Raw genomic sequence first — 19258 nt, 5'->3', positions numbered from 1 at the left:
GGTAATAAAAATGCAACACATTCGTTCGTCGTAATTCGCTATTTTATTAGAAAAACGTTATTAAATAGTTTGGACCGGACACACGCGCAAAACATGTTCGGTGTTACGTCGATAATGATAGATGACAAAACTCTTAAACAGCTACTGCAATTTTTTAACTTTTTGTGGCCTAGATCTATACTGCTTATAGATACAGTTCAAGACTTTCAGATGCAAATTCTAGTTCTTTTGAAACAATATCCTAAATAAAATTACACAACTGCAAATGATTTTGTGCAAGGATTAAAATTAATATAGAGATGTAGTGCCAATTTAATAAATTTTGCAGGTTACAGATTTTCATAGAATCTTTACTATTTTCTCTAATTTTAAATTAAAAATCTAGAAAAGAATTATACAGAATTGAATATACTATACATAAAGTAATGGAATATTTTTTAAAGAAAACAAGAATTATAATCTGAAGGTCTCAAACGGCATCAAGTATCAAAACAATGGTATACAAAGAACAATACAATTCACTCATCGACAAATAAGTCCGGTAATTAATATTAACAAATATCTTTGTCATTAATTTAAAACCGTGTATAAACATCTATACGCCGTAACGATCTTATAATAGTCTTTAGGCTAGGATGGTCAAACTGTGACCTACTATAGCTGCACAACTTTATAATTGTTCACTTTCATAATTAACGAACGTAACAATGTACGAATTGATTCTAAGACAGTTTATAAATTCTCAAATAATTATGTATAATTTATGTATAATTATTTTAAGATGAAATTCTTTTTATCATAAAGATCATCTTATATATGAAAGATATATGAAAGAGGTTATAGAAAATTTACTGATTAAATTTTCTAATTCGACTTATTTGAGAATCTATCGACCATCCTATAATTAACAATAATTATTAACAAATAAATTAATCGTTAGATTATTCGTCACTGGTATTATGATATTTGATTAAAAATCGTATTACGTGTCCAAATTTTCAACTAGAAATCAACTAGAATCAAAAATTAGAATTATGGGACAAACTGTATAAACCATCAGTCTTATGAAAACGCAACACATGCTTATTAACGATTGAACAATGGATTTTAAATACTGATCCCGTAACAAAAGGATTTTCCTTTGAACCACAGACAAAAAAGCGTTCGAGTTTCTAACGGATCTAATAACTTTGTAAGGAAATAGATGAACGAATAGAAAGAATACTGTGTGCTCTATTTTAAATTTACCAATAAATAGTACAATGTTCTAACCTTAATCGAAAAACTATGTGGAACATCGTGTACTTTGTCGTTTGAGTCATAATTCCCTAGTAATTTTTTTATAGTAAAAGCCCCAATAAAATTGACGCACTTTTCATACATATTTTTGAATTCTTTCTCTCGTAGAATTAAAATTTTTCATCAAATTAAATTAGTACGTTTATGTATATTAAATTAATATGTTGGCTGTTGTGGAATTTATTCGCAATTTTTCACGTTGTTTAAAATTCTTAGAGATTATATTTAATTAAATATTGAAAAAGTCTCATCTTCCAAAGTACAAAAGAAAAAAAAATAGTACTTCAATTCTATTAGCATTTTCTATCATGAAATATTAATATAAGAATTATAAAATTATTCCTTCAACAGTCAACATGTTAAAAATTCTTGGCAGTATCTAACAAATATGACTACCGTATTCACCCTCTTTTGATGCAATTTGATGCACTTCTATATGCACGTGTAACGGACGGTCAATAAAGGTAGATCAATTTTGTCTCTTCCACGAATCTAAACGATCTACAATATCGTTTGCACTTTTAATTATTAATTAGCATAAATAATTGTACAAAAAGAATAAAAGTAGTAGAATCTTTTACTCTTCCTCCTTCAACGTCTTATAAATTCCTTTACTTAAAAATAATTCAGAAAAAAAAAGAATAAAATATACATATATATATATATATATTACAATCAACTTTAATCACAAATGTTTGCAAACGTTGAAAGAAGAATACGCTAGACTGTTCATTTTTTCGTTCACCTAATCTTAAACGATGATTATCGCCAATATACAGAGTATTTAATCTCCTCCCCTTCTTTCACACCTCTCTCATTTGTCAGAAGACACTTAATACTGAAACCATTCGGAAGCAACGAGACCCATATTTGTAATTTATTATATATTATAACCGAGTATAATCTCTAATAAACCGCATAGATACGCGTTCCAATCAATTTAACACTGCGCTGTATTATCGTCATCTTGCTGATCACTGGTTTCTGTCGCGGAGGGTATAGTTGCGAGGAGTCTGGCGGCTAATCTACTTGGCGATCCAGGTGGTTCAGGCTCTTGAATAGCGAGCTGGCGGGTGAGCCTTGGTTTCGACCTGGCTGGTCTCGGTGTATTTCTGGCAGTTACCTCAAGGGAGGCGCTAGACCTCGAAATCCTCCAAGTACTGGTGCTGGCAGTGGTTGCGGAACCGGAAGAATCATTTCTGGAAGAACTGAGATTCGAATCTTGAGACGGTTTTCTAGTGATCAGCCACGAAGAAGCTCTCCGCTTAGGATCTAATAATCTTAATGGGATACCGCAATGATGAGTCTGTCTCCAGGAATCTGATCTAGACGAGGAGAAATTTTCGCTGGAGGACACCGACGAGGCTCGTTTGTGCTGCTTCTGTTGGATCTCCGCGATTTGATATGCGTACTGGTCGCTACGCGCGTGTCTGGGCCTCGTGTCTCTGGCGCAGGGCCACAATATCCTGGTGCCCCATCGTCGGTAACCGGAACATTGGCTAGTCTCGAGTAATCTCGAGTTGCATGCACAGGGTGTCTGATTCTCTCGCGACGATCTGTCCACCAAACTGTTCGTGTTTACAGGGGTCTGTCTGTTGCTGAAATTCGAGCTATGCCGGCATCTGCCGATCCCCCTGGTCACCCTGGACTCCTCGATCGCCTTGCAAATAAGTACGCAATCTTTCTTGAACTGTTTGGTCAAGATGGCGTACAGAAACGGATTGCAGCAGGAGTTTAACGGCAGGACGAACACGGCAAACACTTTTGCCTGTTCAAGCGACACCAGCTGCAATCCAAATGTGGCAGTCAGCGAGAAGAACGCTATGGGGGACCAGCAGAGGAAATCGGTGAACACCAGCAGAGCCATCCGCTTGGCGATTCGCGAATCATTCGAATTCCACGCTTGGGAGCCTCTGATCGCGCAATACATTTTCAGGTAGCATCCCATTAATATAAGAAATGCTACGCCGTTGATCAACATCAGAAAGATCACGTATGCCAGCGCAGCGTTCCCGTTAGTCTCGAATGGTAGGCATATAGCAAATTTTCTATAATCCGATACACCGATCAGAGGCAGGCTTGCCATCGACAGCGCGAAACACCAACCAACGGTCATTATATAACCAGCATGCTTAAGGGAGAGCCTTTTGTTCAGGTGCATGGCATGCGTTATGGCGTAGTTCCGTTCTAAGGTAATCACTGCTAACGTGTATACGCTCAACTCCGAACTGAGAACGCCTAGAAAACCGGCCAACTGACAACCAGCCGAGGTTTGCCACGGTATGGCGTACATTCGGAATTCTCCTAGGGTCGAAGCGTCCACCACTGCTAGTAGACCTGAAATTAAGAAAAGTGTTATTTGAAAGTGTTTATAAATTTGGACATGATGATTTTAAATACGAATAGAAAATGATTCTATACCATAGAATGGTATTTTTGCATCTTGCATAGATACTTTTTTTTATGCCTGACCTAAATAAATGCCCATGAAAAAATCTGCTGCAGCAAGGTTGCAAACAAGAAACCGAGGAACATCCATCTTGCTTCTGGAGAATATTAACACGAATACTACGGTTCCATTTCCAAGCATGGCGAGTAGAAATACTACCCACACACCACAACGTAATGTCCACCAATCGAACAGATCTTGGCACGGTAGAAAAGGACCTGGAAATTATACAATATATTTTAAGGCTCTTTTTAAATTATGTGTATTAAAAGAAGAAGAGGAGAGAAAATATTCATGTTGAAATTACCAGGTTGAGGTAGGCACTGTACGTGAAAAGGTAGTGTTTGAGCTGGCAGTGTAACTCGGTTGTTCTGCTCCTCAAAATAATCCTCAACATATGAGGGCAGGTTACCAGGGTATGTAAAATCTGAACCAAAGTTAGCCCAAAGTTCATTTATTTGCGAGCCAAATTTGTCGGTCATGTTATCTAAAACACGTCATCACTTCAGTGCTGCAAAGTCTTTTTTTTCTTCTCGTTTGAACGAGTCGATGATTGAAGAAAAATAATTGAATGATTTTTCTAATAGAATGTGTTTTTGTGAACTTGTAGAAAATCTCTAACATGGCAGATTTAAAATGGGGAATATTATATCTCTTTTTTTTTAGATAAATTATAATAAAGTATAATAATATAAAAAAATATTTTATCATTAGTTATTGATACTTTTTGTTATTATTTTTAACTGCAATTTATCAATGTTATTAATTATAAAATTAATTTTAAATTTGCCATGAATGATTATTGAAATATCATATGATTGATATTAATAAATGAAATTATTTATTTTTGATTTTTTGAGATAACAAATGATCGAAATTTCAAGCGTTGAAATTTACTTGTATATAAATTGAAAATATTCTAAAAATTTATTATTAGTTTATACATTTTTTTTTAAATCCTGAATAAATAGATTCATGCGCTTTGCAGCATTTTAGTGTCGATTGACTTATCAACTTAGAACAAGTTGAATTTTAAATAAAACAAAACTATTTTTAAATTACAATATTTTTACAAAACAATACAAAACAATAAAAATCAATCGTTCTTGCTTAAATGTTTTAAAAAAATAAAAATTTTAAAAACTTGTTACTTTTTTTTATTCAAGATGTAATTAATAAAGTATATTGTTTGGAGTACAGTGATAGACTAATTAGTGATAATGATTCTTTTCTTCTTTTTCAATCAAATGATTAAAATTTTATAGATTACTAATATACCAATATTTACACAATTGTTTCCAGTTAATTTGATAACAATGATTAAATAGTGAAATAAGTAATAAAAATAAATACATTCATATTTACTAATTTCAATAGTATATATAAGTTTGAGGATTTGAATGCATGAAAGCTCTAAAATTTTATCAAACTACTTACTGAGCTGTGGCCAGATATCGGTGAAACTCGAGTTCCACAAGCTCATATCAAAATCATTGTCAGTGGGGAAAAGGATAGACTCTCGAACGGAGGATTTCGTCACCGGATCCTCCACCTCGACTGATAGAAACGAGCAGCAGTGATAAGCGTACGATAATACCATCGTTTGTACACGTGGAAACCTTTCGGGAGCTGGAAATTCCCTCAATGCTGGATTGTTGAATGTCTTAAGATGTAATAGGCCTGATAGCCCTAGTGTTGGCAGTACAGGGAACACGTTATTCCCAAGATTTCTAAAGATTGAGAAAAAAAATATATACATAGCTGATCAATGAATATCAATAAGAAGATTGTTAGAATTTACATAGTTTAATCCTAACTTAATCAATAATGAAACTTAACTCTCTTTAAGGAACATTATGAATTTTTTTTATTAAAACTTACAAATCCTCTAAATGTTTCGTCTCTTTAAATGCGTTAGGGTGAATGTACTCGATATAATTGCTCTCTAGATCCCTGAAACATAGAATCCTGTTTTTCTCAAAATGATAACGGCTAGCTATCTACACGGGATTAATTGCAAGCGACGACATTTACAACACTTGTAGCCTCGACAAGCCGGTGAACGCGTCACCTGGGATTGCTTGCAACTTGTTGTCCGATAGAAGGAGGTCGTGCAACATGTCCAGACCTTTGAACGGCTCATTTGGAAACGACAGAATCATGTTACTTGCCAGATTTCTAGAAAAAAGAAAATTTTTTTTTTATATTTTCAATTTCGTGTACACAATTTTATATTTTATTTATGAGAGAAATACTTACAAAACTCGTAACTCGCTGCAATTTTTTAAATTTGGCACCTCTGTTAGAAAATTTGATTTCATATCACTAAAAATTAAGTATTTGTATTAACAGTCGATAAAACAGTTGATTCCATATTAAATGTTAACGAATTATAGACATAAGATGGAACCACTTACAAACTTTTCAATTTTGGGCATTGCTCGCATAAATTTTTTGGAACATTCGTCACTTGTGCGCGATCTAGTCTCAATACCTCTAACGATTTCGTTCCATTCAAATTAGGAAATATCTGCAGTTCTTTTAGATTGGACAGGATCCTAAAAAAAAAATATTCTCATCATTTTCTTTAAACTACGTATACAAATCAAAAAATATATACAATCTTGGCTACGATAATTTATATTTTTCGTTTTAAATAGAGTACAAACCATCATCATACGTTACGTAAGATTTATCTATCTATCTGATAGTTGATAAATCGCTTATCGAATAATCTATACTCACAGTTTACGAAGCTTGCACAGATTGTGAAAAGTGTTCCCGTGTATTTCTTTGATAGGATTTCCACGTAGGTCGAGCGACAATAGATTAGTGACACGTCGAAAAACATGCTCCTCCAAAGTTTCGATCCGGTTGTTCGACAGCGACCTACGGAACCGATAAAGCATACACGAATACGACTTTCTTGGTTTCCTTCGTTTCGGTGAAAACGGAAAAACAAAAGGAGCGTCGATCGATCGATCGATCGATCGATTTTTCTTTCGCGATTCTAATTTTTAATAATCTTTCTTTTTTTATCATTTATGTCGAAAGATATATAAAAAAAAAATTAAATTTCATAAAATTTAAGTAATCATGATCACTCTGTGATAAACTATAAATTTTGAATATTTATGTTTTTTAAAATATTCTTCTTTTCTTCAAAGATCACAATTTTCATTTTCAGAAAAGGAAAAATTTATTTCGAAAACGATTCTCCAGAGTGATAATGATTTAACGGAAATTAAAAAAAATCTTCTCGAGATATGGCGGCCATATTGAATATTAAATTTTCTAATCGGCCGTGAATGTGGAACGCAGCTCGATAAGGAAAAATAGTATTCATAGAATGTAAAAAAAAGTTGTCAAATTACATTTTACTTAATCGATGCACACTTACAGGTCTTCAAGGCCAGAGAGGTTTACGATCGCGGTTGGAATTTTTGTTAAATAATTGTCATCGAGCTCCCTACAAAGCAGACAGAGAAATTATAATTTTTTTTAAAAATCGCGCCCACGATCCCATTTTATCTTCTTTCGTTTACGAACGAATTGCCCGCCTTTCCTTTCCTACGTTCTTATTATCCCTTATTATTTTTCTCAATTTCTTTATTGATCAAATGAATCTTAATGATGAACGAAGTTAATTAATTTTTTCTTTTCTTTTCTCCATTCTTTCTTCTATCGTGACTTTTTCAGTTATTTTTTAGTTATTTATTTTTTCCTCTATCATTATCATATTCTGTGTGACTTTTAGAACACTCACAATACTCGAAGGCTCGTTAAGTTTGTAAATGCATCATCGGTGATCGTGTGCAAACGATTTCGTCGAAGTAATCTGGAAAATAATACGAAAATACTATTTGTCAAGAAAGAGGAGAAAGAAGGGAACCATAAAAATATTATTATACATGATTTTTTTCGTTTTGATACTTACAACACTTCAAGATTGAAAATTCGGTTGAAGGCACGGGCTGGAATGTCTGTTATGTTGTTGCTCGTTAAATCTCTACAACAATTCAAGCGAAATTATACTGTAAATGAACGAAATAATCATACGAAGATTTTATTTTCATAATATATATTGTTACGTGTATATAACATCAAATCAAAATAAAAAGTTTAGTTGGATATAAATTTTTATATTACTCGTAAACACGAATGAACAAAATTAATTAACAGAGTTAATTTTACTTGGTTCGATTATTTAATTCTCGATCTTTTTTTTTTTTTGCTTATATTCGAGTCATAGATTCAATATAATCGAAATAATTCTGTATGAAACTAAATAGTACGAACGATAAGAACAAATGAATTAGACGAGGAATTATTCCTAAGCAGCCTAGGGAGACGATTTTATTTTAAAGTGGAAAAAAAGAAAAGAAGATAAGATAAGAAAAAAAATGAAAGATAGAAAATGGAAGAGAAAAATAGTTATCGTCAATTTTGTATTTTGAAACAAGCGAACCATCGTTAAATGTTACTGACAAGTCCTCCATGTTTAGTTGTCTTCCCAATTTCACACTCGATTCACGAGACACGATCAGACGCGGCGAGTTTACGACGGACCGATTCTACTTGAATGCATTCCTTTCTTTATACGTACAATTTGCCCTAAAAATGCGGAAACGTTCGTTCACTGAAGATTTTTGAGCTAATTTTTTCAAGCAACATTTTTCTTTATAAAAACTTTCGTTAACGTTAAACGTCTTTTTTAACGAATTATTCACGAAAAACACTGTCTAATCACGAAGCACGTAACCTGTCAAACTACTATAGTGGTTACATGTAGCTGACTGAGCACAAACGTCCAAGCAACGTGTGTCAAAGAAAATATATTGAATATTATTAATTTGTTCATTCTTCGTGATATATTTCGTGATATATTCGATATAATTTTCTTGGATAAAACAATATTTGTCACATTCGATGTACTTTCTTCGATATACGTTGCTTGAATTTCTTCCTGCTCGATCGGCAGCACTAGCCAACATTATCCTCGACTAGTTACGCGCTTCGTGATTGGTCAATATTTTTTGTTACTAACTACTCGTTAAAAAAACCGTAACAAAAGAAAATTGCTGCTTGAAATTATCTCAGAAATCTTCAGTTGATGAATACTTTATATTTTTGAGACATTCTGTATATATATATATCGAATATAATTTTTTCGAAATTTCATCGATCTATTCATCGTCGATTTATTAACTCGTATCCTTGTATCGTAAATTTTTATGTGTTACTTCATTCGATTTATACTATTATAGTACTATAATTAAGATGTTCGGTTTACAAATGTCTAAAAATTGGAATGATATGAAAGTTTGTAAAATTTTCTGTGCACTTACGTTTAATTTATTTTTCCTAACAAAAAGAAACAAGAAAGAAGTAAACTTTCTCTCGTAAAAGGTAAATCTGGAAAATTTTGTCGATCGTCGTTTTAAATATCCATCCGTTTTTATCTGGCAATAAAGTGATTTTCCAGTTGATGGTAGGCATATTATCCTCGGTATAGTACCAATTACGCGCTGGTTACCCCTTAATGGCCCCATAAATTCGCCGATATCGAGCACCCAGCCACTTGAACACTACGAATATAGAATAAACTCTTGTTCGAGTGTTGCGCTTGTTTAAATCGCACACGCGAAACTTGACATTTTTAAACATAGCAGTTCTATGTTTCTAGAAATACATTATAACCGTCTCGTAGTAGAAGTAGAAGCATTCTAAAAGCATTCTATAAACCAGTCTATAAATCCAAATCGAAATTAGTTTATTTCAGCTTTCTCTTTTTTTGTAATCGTAATCGATCAAACGCAAAGCGTTTCAATTCGATCTATTAAATCGATTCGAAAATAAAAATTCGAAATCACTTTCTCAGCTAGGTACATAGCGTCACCGGTGAATTCTCGTGCGAAGAATCGTTTTCTAGGCCACACTCGAAACGTCATCGTCCAAATATCGTCCTGGCATGCATAAATATCGAGTTTCGATACGGTTACGATTCATTGAATAAAAATGTCCTTGGCTAATTTCGGAAGTCGCGCTCCCTTGATTAGCATAAAGATCCGATAAAGCGATTCATTTCGCTTGATTTTTCGTGTCATAGATTCGATGACGCATTTAAAATATTTTTTGACAAATAAAAATTTTTTGAAAAATAAAAATATTTAGATAAAGATATTTTTTTTAATAATTTATTTGATCCATTTCTATTCTTCGAATTGGAGAATATTTATCCTTGTTTCTCGAAAAATTGCTACAATATCACTTCCGATTTTTTCTTAACCAAAATTTGTCTCGATACGAACGTAGTTTTACATTATTCATACAACGTCTGGGATCTAATAAAACTTTATTCTTTTCATATTTTTATACGAGCCTTTCTCGAATACACGTATTCGTTTTACGAGTTAAAATTGACAAAATTGAACATTTTTGTCGCATAATATATGTAATTTTAATAAATAACGTGTTTTCTTCGATAAAATTTTCGGTATAGGTGGATGCGCGTGCGTAAACTCACTCGATCAATGTGTGGATACAATGTGCGGGCCACACGGAAATCTCATGGAACAATGAAACTTTTTCAATTATTCGTAATTTTCATTAATTCGTATTAGAAAAAATTAATTTAATAAATCAAGTTTAACCGCTATAGCTGGCACTTATATTCATCTTTACTAAAATTAATTTCCGAATAAAACTTTCATTTATTGTTTCAGAATCCTCTATTAATTATAATTTTACTTAAATTTTTGATAATTTTTATATTTTATATATAATTAATCAATACAATTAATTTTAAAACCACCAATATAATTTATTTAAAAATTATTATAATTATACTTATTCAAATATTTATACTATTAATTTTAATATTAAATTAAATTTCATATTTATTCATACATTCAAATTTATAATCTTATTAATTAGTATAAAATTTTAACATAAATTTAATTAAATTATTAAATTTATAAGTATTTTTAAATTTTCTATTAATTTTATTAAATAAAAATAATATAATATATATATATATATTATTGTTTTTTTTTTTGTTATATTTATTCATGTTGTGAATAAAATATTTATATATATATATAATTAAATAATTATATATTATATATTATTTATATATATATAAATAATTATATATATAAATATATATATATAAATAAATAAATATATATTTTCAACGTGTTCGCGATATGTTTTTCCAACATTCGTCAGTTTTCAAGTTTCCTCGAGATAGTAAAATAGTAAAAAAGCCTTTTTTATTTACAGAAAATATTCTGTATCAACTAAAAGCATCCAATTAAAAAAAAAAAAAAACGCCAATTCTCAACGTAATTTTCCTTCCCTTTTCCATCTTATACTTAAGCTGACGGAAGTTTTAGGTTGGTTAAAAATGGTTTGTTCGAGTTTTAGGAGTTGGACGAAGGACTGTTGGCACTCAATGGCAATGTTCTGACAAGTTTTTCAGAGAAAGTTTTCCAAGGAATCGTTTGTAAGAGGAAATGTGGTTTCTCGATGGAACCGTAAGTTGAAAGATTTTTCTTTCAACACGTTTTTCGTATCGTGTACGAAAGCGAGGAAAAATATCCTTTCTTTTTAATCGTTTCTCTACAAGTAGAAAAATAAACATTTTTACCAGAAATTAAAATTGATTTAATAATTTGATATTGCAAAAAAAAAAGAAATGTTTCGTAATTGTACGTTTTATAAAATAATCTCTCGAGGATAATTTCGGTTGCGGTTAAAAATAAACCGAAGATTGGTGGTGAAATTAAATTCAACATTGCCTATTTCTCACCGATTGTAATTTCTTGTTGTGGAAGAGAAAGCGAAATGCGAGACGACCGAGAAAAACATGGGAGAAAAACAAGAGAAACGAGGAGGGGGCCTGTTATTTGGTGGCGGAAGGGAGGAATTTTCATCGTTATTCCAGTCCTCGTCCTTTTGCTATTTGTCATCATAGTTTTATCTCGGTCTTTACTGCCTCCTCCTGCCTTATGCCGTGTCGTTTCGCAAATAATGCAGACGCGCCTGCCTGCTCCCCCCCCTTTTTTTTACGAGTTTGCAATAAAAATATATGATCCTCCTCGGTTGTCGATCGATGTTAGCAGAGGACGTGTACGACGACGGTTGGAATAACGAAAAATAGAATAGAATAGATTTAAAAATAATAAGAGGATATTAATTTAGGATATTTAGATGGAACAATTCCTCTTTCTCTATTCTGACAACGTGGATTAAAATAATTATATCGAAAACGAAGATCAGATATGAATTTAAGAAGAATTTTTTAAAGGTTTCGCTTGCCCTTATAATATTAAACCTCTGCTTTATCCAACCGATTGTGAAGAGAATTTATCGTGTTTGGCTTAGTCGACTATAATTTAAATTTAGTATCGGTTGATTTATGAATCTGGAGGAAATAAACGGAGTTGCGGCTCGAGAAAGCGTGTATGGGTCGAATGATTAAAAAGGCAGTTGACGAAAATTAATGTATCGTTTTGCTGCGCATTAAAAAGACGGATCGGGAAGAAAAAGTGTATCGCGTTATCGAATAAATTTCCTAACTTAATTTATATCATTCCGTGAATAGGATCTTTTATTTTCCATTGACCAATTAAAAATCGGGAGGAAAAATATTTTTGAAAACCAATTCTCCACCAGTGATAGAAACGACCCATCTCCTATTTATCGTCGGTCGGTTGTGTTTCGTAAACACGCAGAAAAACTTTAACGACGATATAAAAGCTTCTATATGAATAACGTGGTGGGTCAGTCGTACCACCAACTTCTCGATTATCGATTCTCCAAGGAAATGCTTCGTTAAATCTCGTTTTTTTTTTTTTTTTTGAAATAAAAATATTTCAGGCAAAGTTTGAACGATTTCGATTTCAATTATGGCGTAATATAATTATTCAAAAAGATTCACGAGGATCGATTTTCCTTTTTCTAAATAGAACAAAACATTTTTAACGTATATTTAATTATATTCAATATATTCGCTCTTTTTTCACACGATCGAGAAAACAGGCTTACTCGCGTAAACGCGGATCAATCCCTCGATATTCTTGTCACGATCCAGGCTGGCATCCCAACCACTTTGTTACTGTCAGAGAAAGTTTTAACCGGAAATTTTAAATAAACGTTGAACGTCACGTCACGGCTCGAACTTCATCCTCGTTCCCTTATTAAATTCTCAACCGTTTTATCCTTTCGCTGCCATAGATGTCTCTGTGATCGATATTCATACTGTATCGAAAATTATAACTCAATTACACGTAAAGAATTCGTCGCGTAGCAAAAATACATACGTAAGCGCGTTCGAAATGATCGAACCTTTTTATATGAAATAAATAACAAAAAACTGTTATAATTACGTTACATTAAAGACAATAGCGATTCTATATGAGAGAATTTACGAACGAATAACGCTCGTTTCGTGTATTTTCGCGGCCAAAATATTCGGCAAAGAACTTGTTTAATTGCATCACAAGTTTCACGTTGTTGCCCGGCCGTTCCAGGTCGAGGAGTCGGCGTGAATCGACGCCACGGAAACGAATCTTGTGCAACGTTTCGGGTCAACAGCTCGTTCGCCTAAAATTGGACCTGGAGATGACGACTCGTTTCCTCGATGAGGGATGGCTGTGAGAACTCGCTAATTGGTCGAACGTATTCGTTTTCCCAACGACACTCTAATCTCGAGAGATGATAATTAGCGCTAATTTTTCCAGATTAATCATTTCCCTCCTCTTCCAAGATTCGTTTTACACATATGTGCGTATATATTTTTATCGATCTATACGTATAATATTATTGATAATAATTATCGACAGATCGATTATTTATTTTATTTTTACTTGAATCTACATCTATTTTTTTTTTTTTACACATAAGTATAATAAATTTTTATCGATCTATGTATATAATATTATTGACGATGATTATCGACAGATCGATTATTTATTTTATTTTTACTTGAATCTACATCTATTTTTTTTTTTTTTTTACACATAAGTATAATAAATTTTTATCGATCTATGCGTATAATATTATTGACAATGATTATCGATAGATCGATTATTTTATTTTTACTTGAATCTACATCTATTTTTTTTTTTTTTACACATAAGTATAATAAATTTTTATCGATCTATGTGTATAATATTATTGACAATGATTATCGACAGATCGATTATTTATTTTATTTTTACTTGAATCTACATCTATTTTTTTTTTTTTTACACATAAGTGTAATAAAATAGTGTCGAGACAAATTCAACGACTTGCTATAAAATGAATAACAGGAAGTTGTAAATTAGCGAAGTCTTCAAATGCCAGATTAAATATATTCGAAATAATATGAATAATTTTAAATAAATAAAATTTATTTACAATTCGAATAGAAATCCTAAACAAATCGATAGGAAAAAATTCAAAAATATTTATAAAAATATATAAAAAATATATATAATAAAATTATTATAAAAATATAATAAAAATATATAAAAAAAAAAAGAGTTAAAAAGCATCGATTAAATAAAAATTTTCAATTCGAAAAAAAAACATATTTGAGATAAAAATAATTTCGAAAAATATAAATAAACTTGGTGGAGAAAAATAATGTTGAAAAATCATTGCTCCGATCGAAGGAGAAAGATCATGATGGAAAACACGCGTCTTGAACGCAGCGAGTGTGACCTGAGAAAAGTGATGTATCCGGTACAGATGTGACACGAATATTTCCGGATTACCGGCTCTCGATCGTCCAAGAACCGCCCCCCCCCGCTCGCCGAGATTCCTTCCCCGTGGATCGATCCGCGCTATTTCATCGTAGACGACGTGTTTTTTTTCGCATCAGATCGAAACGAGACAAAAATTAAATCGAGTATTTTGCCTACGCGTCACGGCAATTTCTTCTTCCTATTTTTTCCCGTTCATTTTATTCAATCTTTTTTCGTTCACGATGGAATCTCGATAACACAAACCGACGTACGTTCTGACCTATATCGCGACTCGTCACCGGGATGGAATCTGGCGCAGATCGCTCGATTTCACAAAAATCACTCTCTCACGTACGTTTCCATCGTTCATTAACACATTAACGAGCAATTTGTTGAAGGATTAATTTATATCAAGATCGGAAAGGAGTAATTACGTTTCAATTCGTGTGCGAGAAATTTTGAGGTTAGCTTTCGTCGCGCGATAAAATTTCGTACATTTACGCTCGTTAAGAGGAATGGAATGTATTAAATTTTTAAGCCATTTGACATTGACATTTTTAGAATTTATTATATGGGTCAATTTTGCTCGTGTATCGCTACGTGATTATTAATTTAACGATGAGTATTTACATAGATGCGCGTCCATTTCGACTAACGAGGAATGGAATACTATCGAACCGCCGTATGATCGATAGTTGCTGTAATCGATTCTCGACTATGATTAATTATTGATTCTAAAACGAAAATTAAGAAATTAACATAATTTTGAGGAATTTTTATTCTTTTTATTTTTTAAAAGAATTACTTTTAAAAAAAGATTTTATTTAATCTTTTTTAAATTATTTAAATTAAAAATAGATTAAAATCGATATTCGTGAATCTTGAAATTTTGCATTTTTCTGTATTTTGTATCGAGGAGAAAAAAAACATGTTTTCGTTAAATTTATAAAATTGATATGGAATAATAATAAAATTTCGAAATATTCTTTTTCCGTAAAGACAAATGGGTCGAATTTGGCAACAGTCGGTGGGATTGCTTTCACAATAACGTCATGAACACGCGATTCACGTTACAGACGTGACCGGCATGATTAATAGTTCTCCACGTTCCTTTCAGATGTTTACGCTCGTCTATCGAGCATCAGGCCATAATAATAATAATATCTATTGATACTATGAGAACGAGAATTTTATGTGAATGAATTTTTAGTATTGGAGACACCAACACCGTTAAAATTATGATACCTAACCAAAGCGTACGATAAAACCTATATATACTTACGTACAAAAGCAAAATATCATACATCATTCTATAATTAATTTTCAGATAAACTAATATTTTCTCTATTCAGTTTTATTAGTTATTAAATATTTTGTTGTTCGAAAGAGGAATGAAAAGAATATAAATGCGGTATAATTAGAAGAAACAAACTCTACCGAATGAGAACAATTAACGAAGCAAAAGATCGAAACAGATTCGTCGAAAGGATGAATGAAAAAATCTTCACTCGAACGAGACAGTTTTCTATAAATATTTCGCGTCGATGAAACCACGTGCAATGACAAGGTACGTAAAAACGACTCGACTCTCGAACGAGCGAGAGCGAGATTAATCGACTCCTAACCGCACATCGAGATATCGATCGTCGAAAGGGTCGATGTAGAAACGTCTTTAGATAATAAATGGAGCAACTGTTGATCACGAAACAAAATTTTTAATAATGTTGCCATGTTATTTCTGTGATAAATCGCGAAATCAATTTATAAGGAGATTTGAGAAATATTTGTATACATATATTCATACAGTTATAATATTTTATTCTTTCTTTTAATCTAATAGTATAAATTCACGTCGCTATATGACAACTACGGTAAAAGATAGATCGTTTCCTCGTTGATTTGACCAAGTGGAGAGAATCGATGATAATTTGTAGGATTCGTTCCGATTTCTTAGAGAAGTGTGAATTAATCTCGACGACCCCCACCGATTAATCAGCCTATTCCGCAAACGAACAAAGATAAATTGCTTCGCTTTTCAAGTGTCTCTTCTTTTCTTTACCCTTATGTCATCCTCTATTTTTCTCTCGCGATCGATATTCGTGAAAATGAAATATTTATATAGATTCTGTTAACAAACTCTGTATATAAAACCAAGGATTCGAATATCTGTGATATGTAATAAATTTTCTTCTTTGATTCTTCTCATTGTTTCCTTGATTTGAAACCACGCTCTATAAAATATCGGCTGCCTTTGAGCGAAGAAGTATCAACTTCTAGGTTATGTAGGTCGGCAAACGTCAACCGTATTTACTTGTACGGATTATACCTTCATACCTTTTGCCTTTAAGAGATGTTCTCCGCATCTCTAATACCTTCTCGTTCCTGTATTCTCAGAAACATTCATTGCAATTTCATTTTTATGACGCTCCTTCGGGATGATGTTTTTAATGCCCAATGCTATCGATTTTTCTTCTTTTTCTTTATTTCTCCATTTTCTTAGAGAGACTTTTATGGAGAGTATACGCTCTTTCGTGGATACATTATGGGCATATATTTATTTTTGGACGTATAATACGTCGACAAATATAAAAAAAATTCAAAATATAATTTAAATATGAAATTAAATATTAATGTCTCGATGATATTATAATTTGTTAAATCAAAGGTGATATATATTAATTTAAATTTTTTCTTAGCCAGATACATCTTGTCTGATTTGAAAATTTTTGCGAATCATCATTTTATTTTTTTGATCAATGGAATTTTTTTCAATATAAAAATCGTCATAGATACGGTTTAGAAAAAATATATGATAAAAAATATCATTTTGTGAAAAAAAATCGATAATTTTATCGCAATATAATTTATGACACTTTCTATCAAATCAACATTGCGAAGCATTTTTATTTTCTACATAGTTATATATTTTTTCGTAATTTTCGATATTCGAATTTAATTCGAATATTATTAATGACGACATCTCAAAATTGATTTTCAATTTTAATTCAAATATTTTTCTAAAATATTACTATATTGTTAAGTATCATTGTTGTAATCTAAAAAAAAAAAAAATACTAGTCTAGTAATTGTTTAGTAAAAGATCTGAAATAAATAGATTTGATAATGGTAGTAATTGTAATAGCGAGAAACAACGATTGATTAGGAAAAGATGGAACGAAAATAAATTCGCGTAGTATGCAGTGTTGCAAGTCAAACGGACAGACGTGTCTAAGTGTATACGCGGAAAATACGGCCAACTTGTCCCGAAGGATACTTTCGGATGGAATCCAGGCCAGAAAAAAGTTCCAATTACTCGTTCGTTTTTCCTCCGCCTTCTACGCACGACCTACGTACTGTAAATGTCATTTTTTTTTTTTCATTCTTTCATTTTTGATCGTTCCATAAACACGATCAAAAAAAATAAAATAAATATTAATCGTAATAGTAACATTTCTATTTAAAGCTTAATCGATGATGCTTAATGAAAATGAAAAATTAATAATGTCACGTTATAATAGCAAATTGTTGTTTTGAAACTTGATATTATTTGCGTGAGGCTTAAAATAAAAGGGGTCATTTCAAAAAGAGAAACAAGTTGGAAAGACATGTTTTAATTTTGACAGATAGCTTTCATATTTGAATAATTGGCGCTTCTTAACAGATCACGTGATAATTGTTTTATGTATTCAAATCATATTCTAATGTTTGATGAGAAATAAGTTATCAATAATAAATTTTAAAAATATATATATACAAAATAAAATTAAGAAATTTTAAATCGCCATATGAATCATTTAAAATGTTAATGTCTCAAGGTTTCTGGTGTCTCATCCAATATCAAACCTTTCAAACTCTCAAGGCAAAAGTTCGAAGGACCTCCGTGCGACCGTAGTGCTCGAAAAGCCGCGCGCGCAAAGGAAACACAACAAAAAAGGAAACGAGAAATGAGAAACACGATCTCGAGTATATCGATAGAATTTAATACATTTTGAAGTATTTTGTCAAAATATTATAATATAATAAGTAAGAAATGTACATACTGTACATATGCTTTATACTCACAGTTTCGTAAGATTGACGATGGATGGAAGTGCAGTGATATCGAGAGGCTCCAAGATGGACAAAAAACCAGCTCCGCGGCAAGAAATCTCCTTCCCGTCGGCAGTAATGTTGCAAGATTCTAGGAGACCGGGTCCATTGAAGGAACCCGGCTGTTCCTCGGCGGAGCAAATCCGGCAGAGGAACATCGCCAAAATGACAGTACCGCGGCAGAACTGTGTGCACATGCCGGTCAGCTTATTAGGCTTCTCTTCCTTCCTTCTGCCGGAATCGCCGCGCCCAGGAAACGTTTCACTTCACCACATTATACTTATATCAGATACACATCAGGATCCTGAATCCTTTGACAAACGAAAAGGTGAACACACGAGATGGCATATAGAAAGGAACGCGTGGCCTGTTAAGGAGCTTATAAGCTCACGAAACGAGCAACGCACGCGCTCACTTTCCCTTTAACGCGGTTTCGACGACAGACGTACACAATACGACATACGTTTACCAACTGACAGTGTAACTATATGTGCAATAGCAGTAACTGCACCAATTCCCCCTCTTTCACGCAACCTCATCCCTACTATTGCCATATTCATTGCTTTGAACCAATCAACTTTCTCCGTAAAAACACCACGACCGATGCACTTAGTATAATATACTCGCGGCTCGCAACATCGGCGCATCGATGATATATCCCGTATATAGAGATCCATAATATTTT

The 19258-nt window shown here is 32.4% G+C and overlaps 1 protein-coding gene across 4 annotated transcripts; it reads right to left on the bottom strand.

Moving 5' to 3' along the window:
• Positions 1 to 20: 20 nt before the first annotated feature.
• LOC411738 (lutropin-choriogonadotropic hormone receptor) lies at positions 21 to 19087 on the bottom strand. 4 transcript variants are annotated; one of them, XM_006570196.3, is made up of 13 exons: positions 18547 to 19087; positions 7686 to 7757; positions 7515 to 7586; positions 7149 to 7217; positions 6494 to 6637; positions 6166 to 6306; positions 6008 to 6073; positions 5783 to 5926; positions 5630 to 5701; positions 5186 to 5478; positions 4056 to 4235; positions 3772 to 3966; positions 21 to 3636 (listed from the first exon to the last, which is right to left on the bottom strand). In XM_006570196.3, exons 1-13 carry the CDS (start codon positions 18768 to 18770, stop codon positions 2240 to 2242), a joined length of 3069 nt encoding a protein of 1022 aa, XP_006570259.2. In that variant the 5' UTR covers positions 18771 to 19087; the 3' UTR covers positions 21 to 2239. The 4 variants fall into 4 exon arrangements, with proteins under 4 accessions (XP_006570259.2, XP_006570260.2, XP_395206.4 ...); XM_006570197.3 differs by having other exon boundaries at positions 4056 to 4175; XM_395206.7 differs by lacking the exon at positions 18547 to 19087 and adding an exon at positions 8237 to 8374.
• Between the last annotated feature and the right edge of the window lie 171 nt (positions 19088 to 19258).

The sequence above is a fragment of the Apis mellifera genome, linkage group LG5 (assembly GCF_003254395.2).
Source record: "Apis mellifera strain DH4 linkage group LG5, Amel_HAv3.1, whole genome shotgun sequence".
NCBI classification, from domain to species: domain Eukaryota; kingdom Metazoa; phylum Arthropoda; class Insecta; order Hymenoptera; family Apidae; genus Apis; species Apis mellifera.
This window is presented reverse-complemented; position numbering and strand designations above follow the sequence as displayed.

Coding starts and splice junctions, on each gene's coding strand:
- LOC411738 (XM_006570196.3), bottom strand. CDS start 18,770: ATGTGCACACAGTTCTGCCGCGGTACTGTCATTTTGGCGATGTTCCTC. Junction 6,638..7,148: donor CTCTCTGGCCTTGAAGACCT/GTAAGTGTGCAT, acceptor TCGGTTCCGTAG/GTCGCTGTCGAACAACCGGA. Junction 5,702..5,782: donor TTGTCGAGGCTACAAGTGTT/GTAAATGTCGTC, acceptor TCTATGTTTCAG/GGATCTAGAGAGCAATTATA.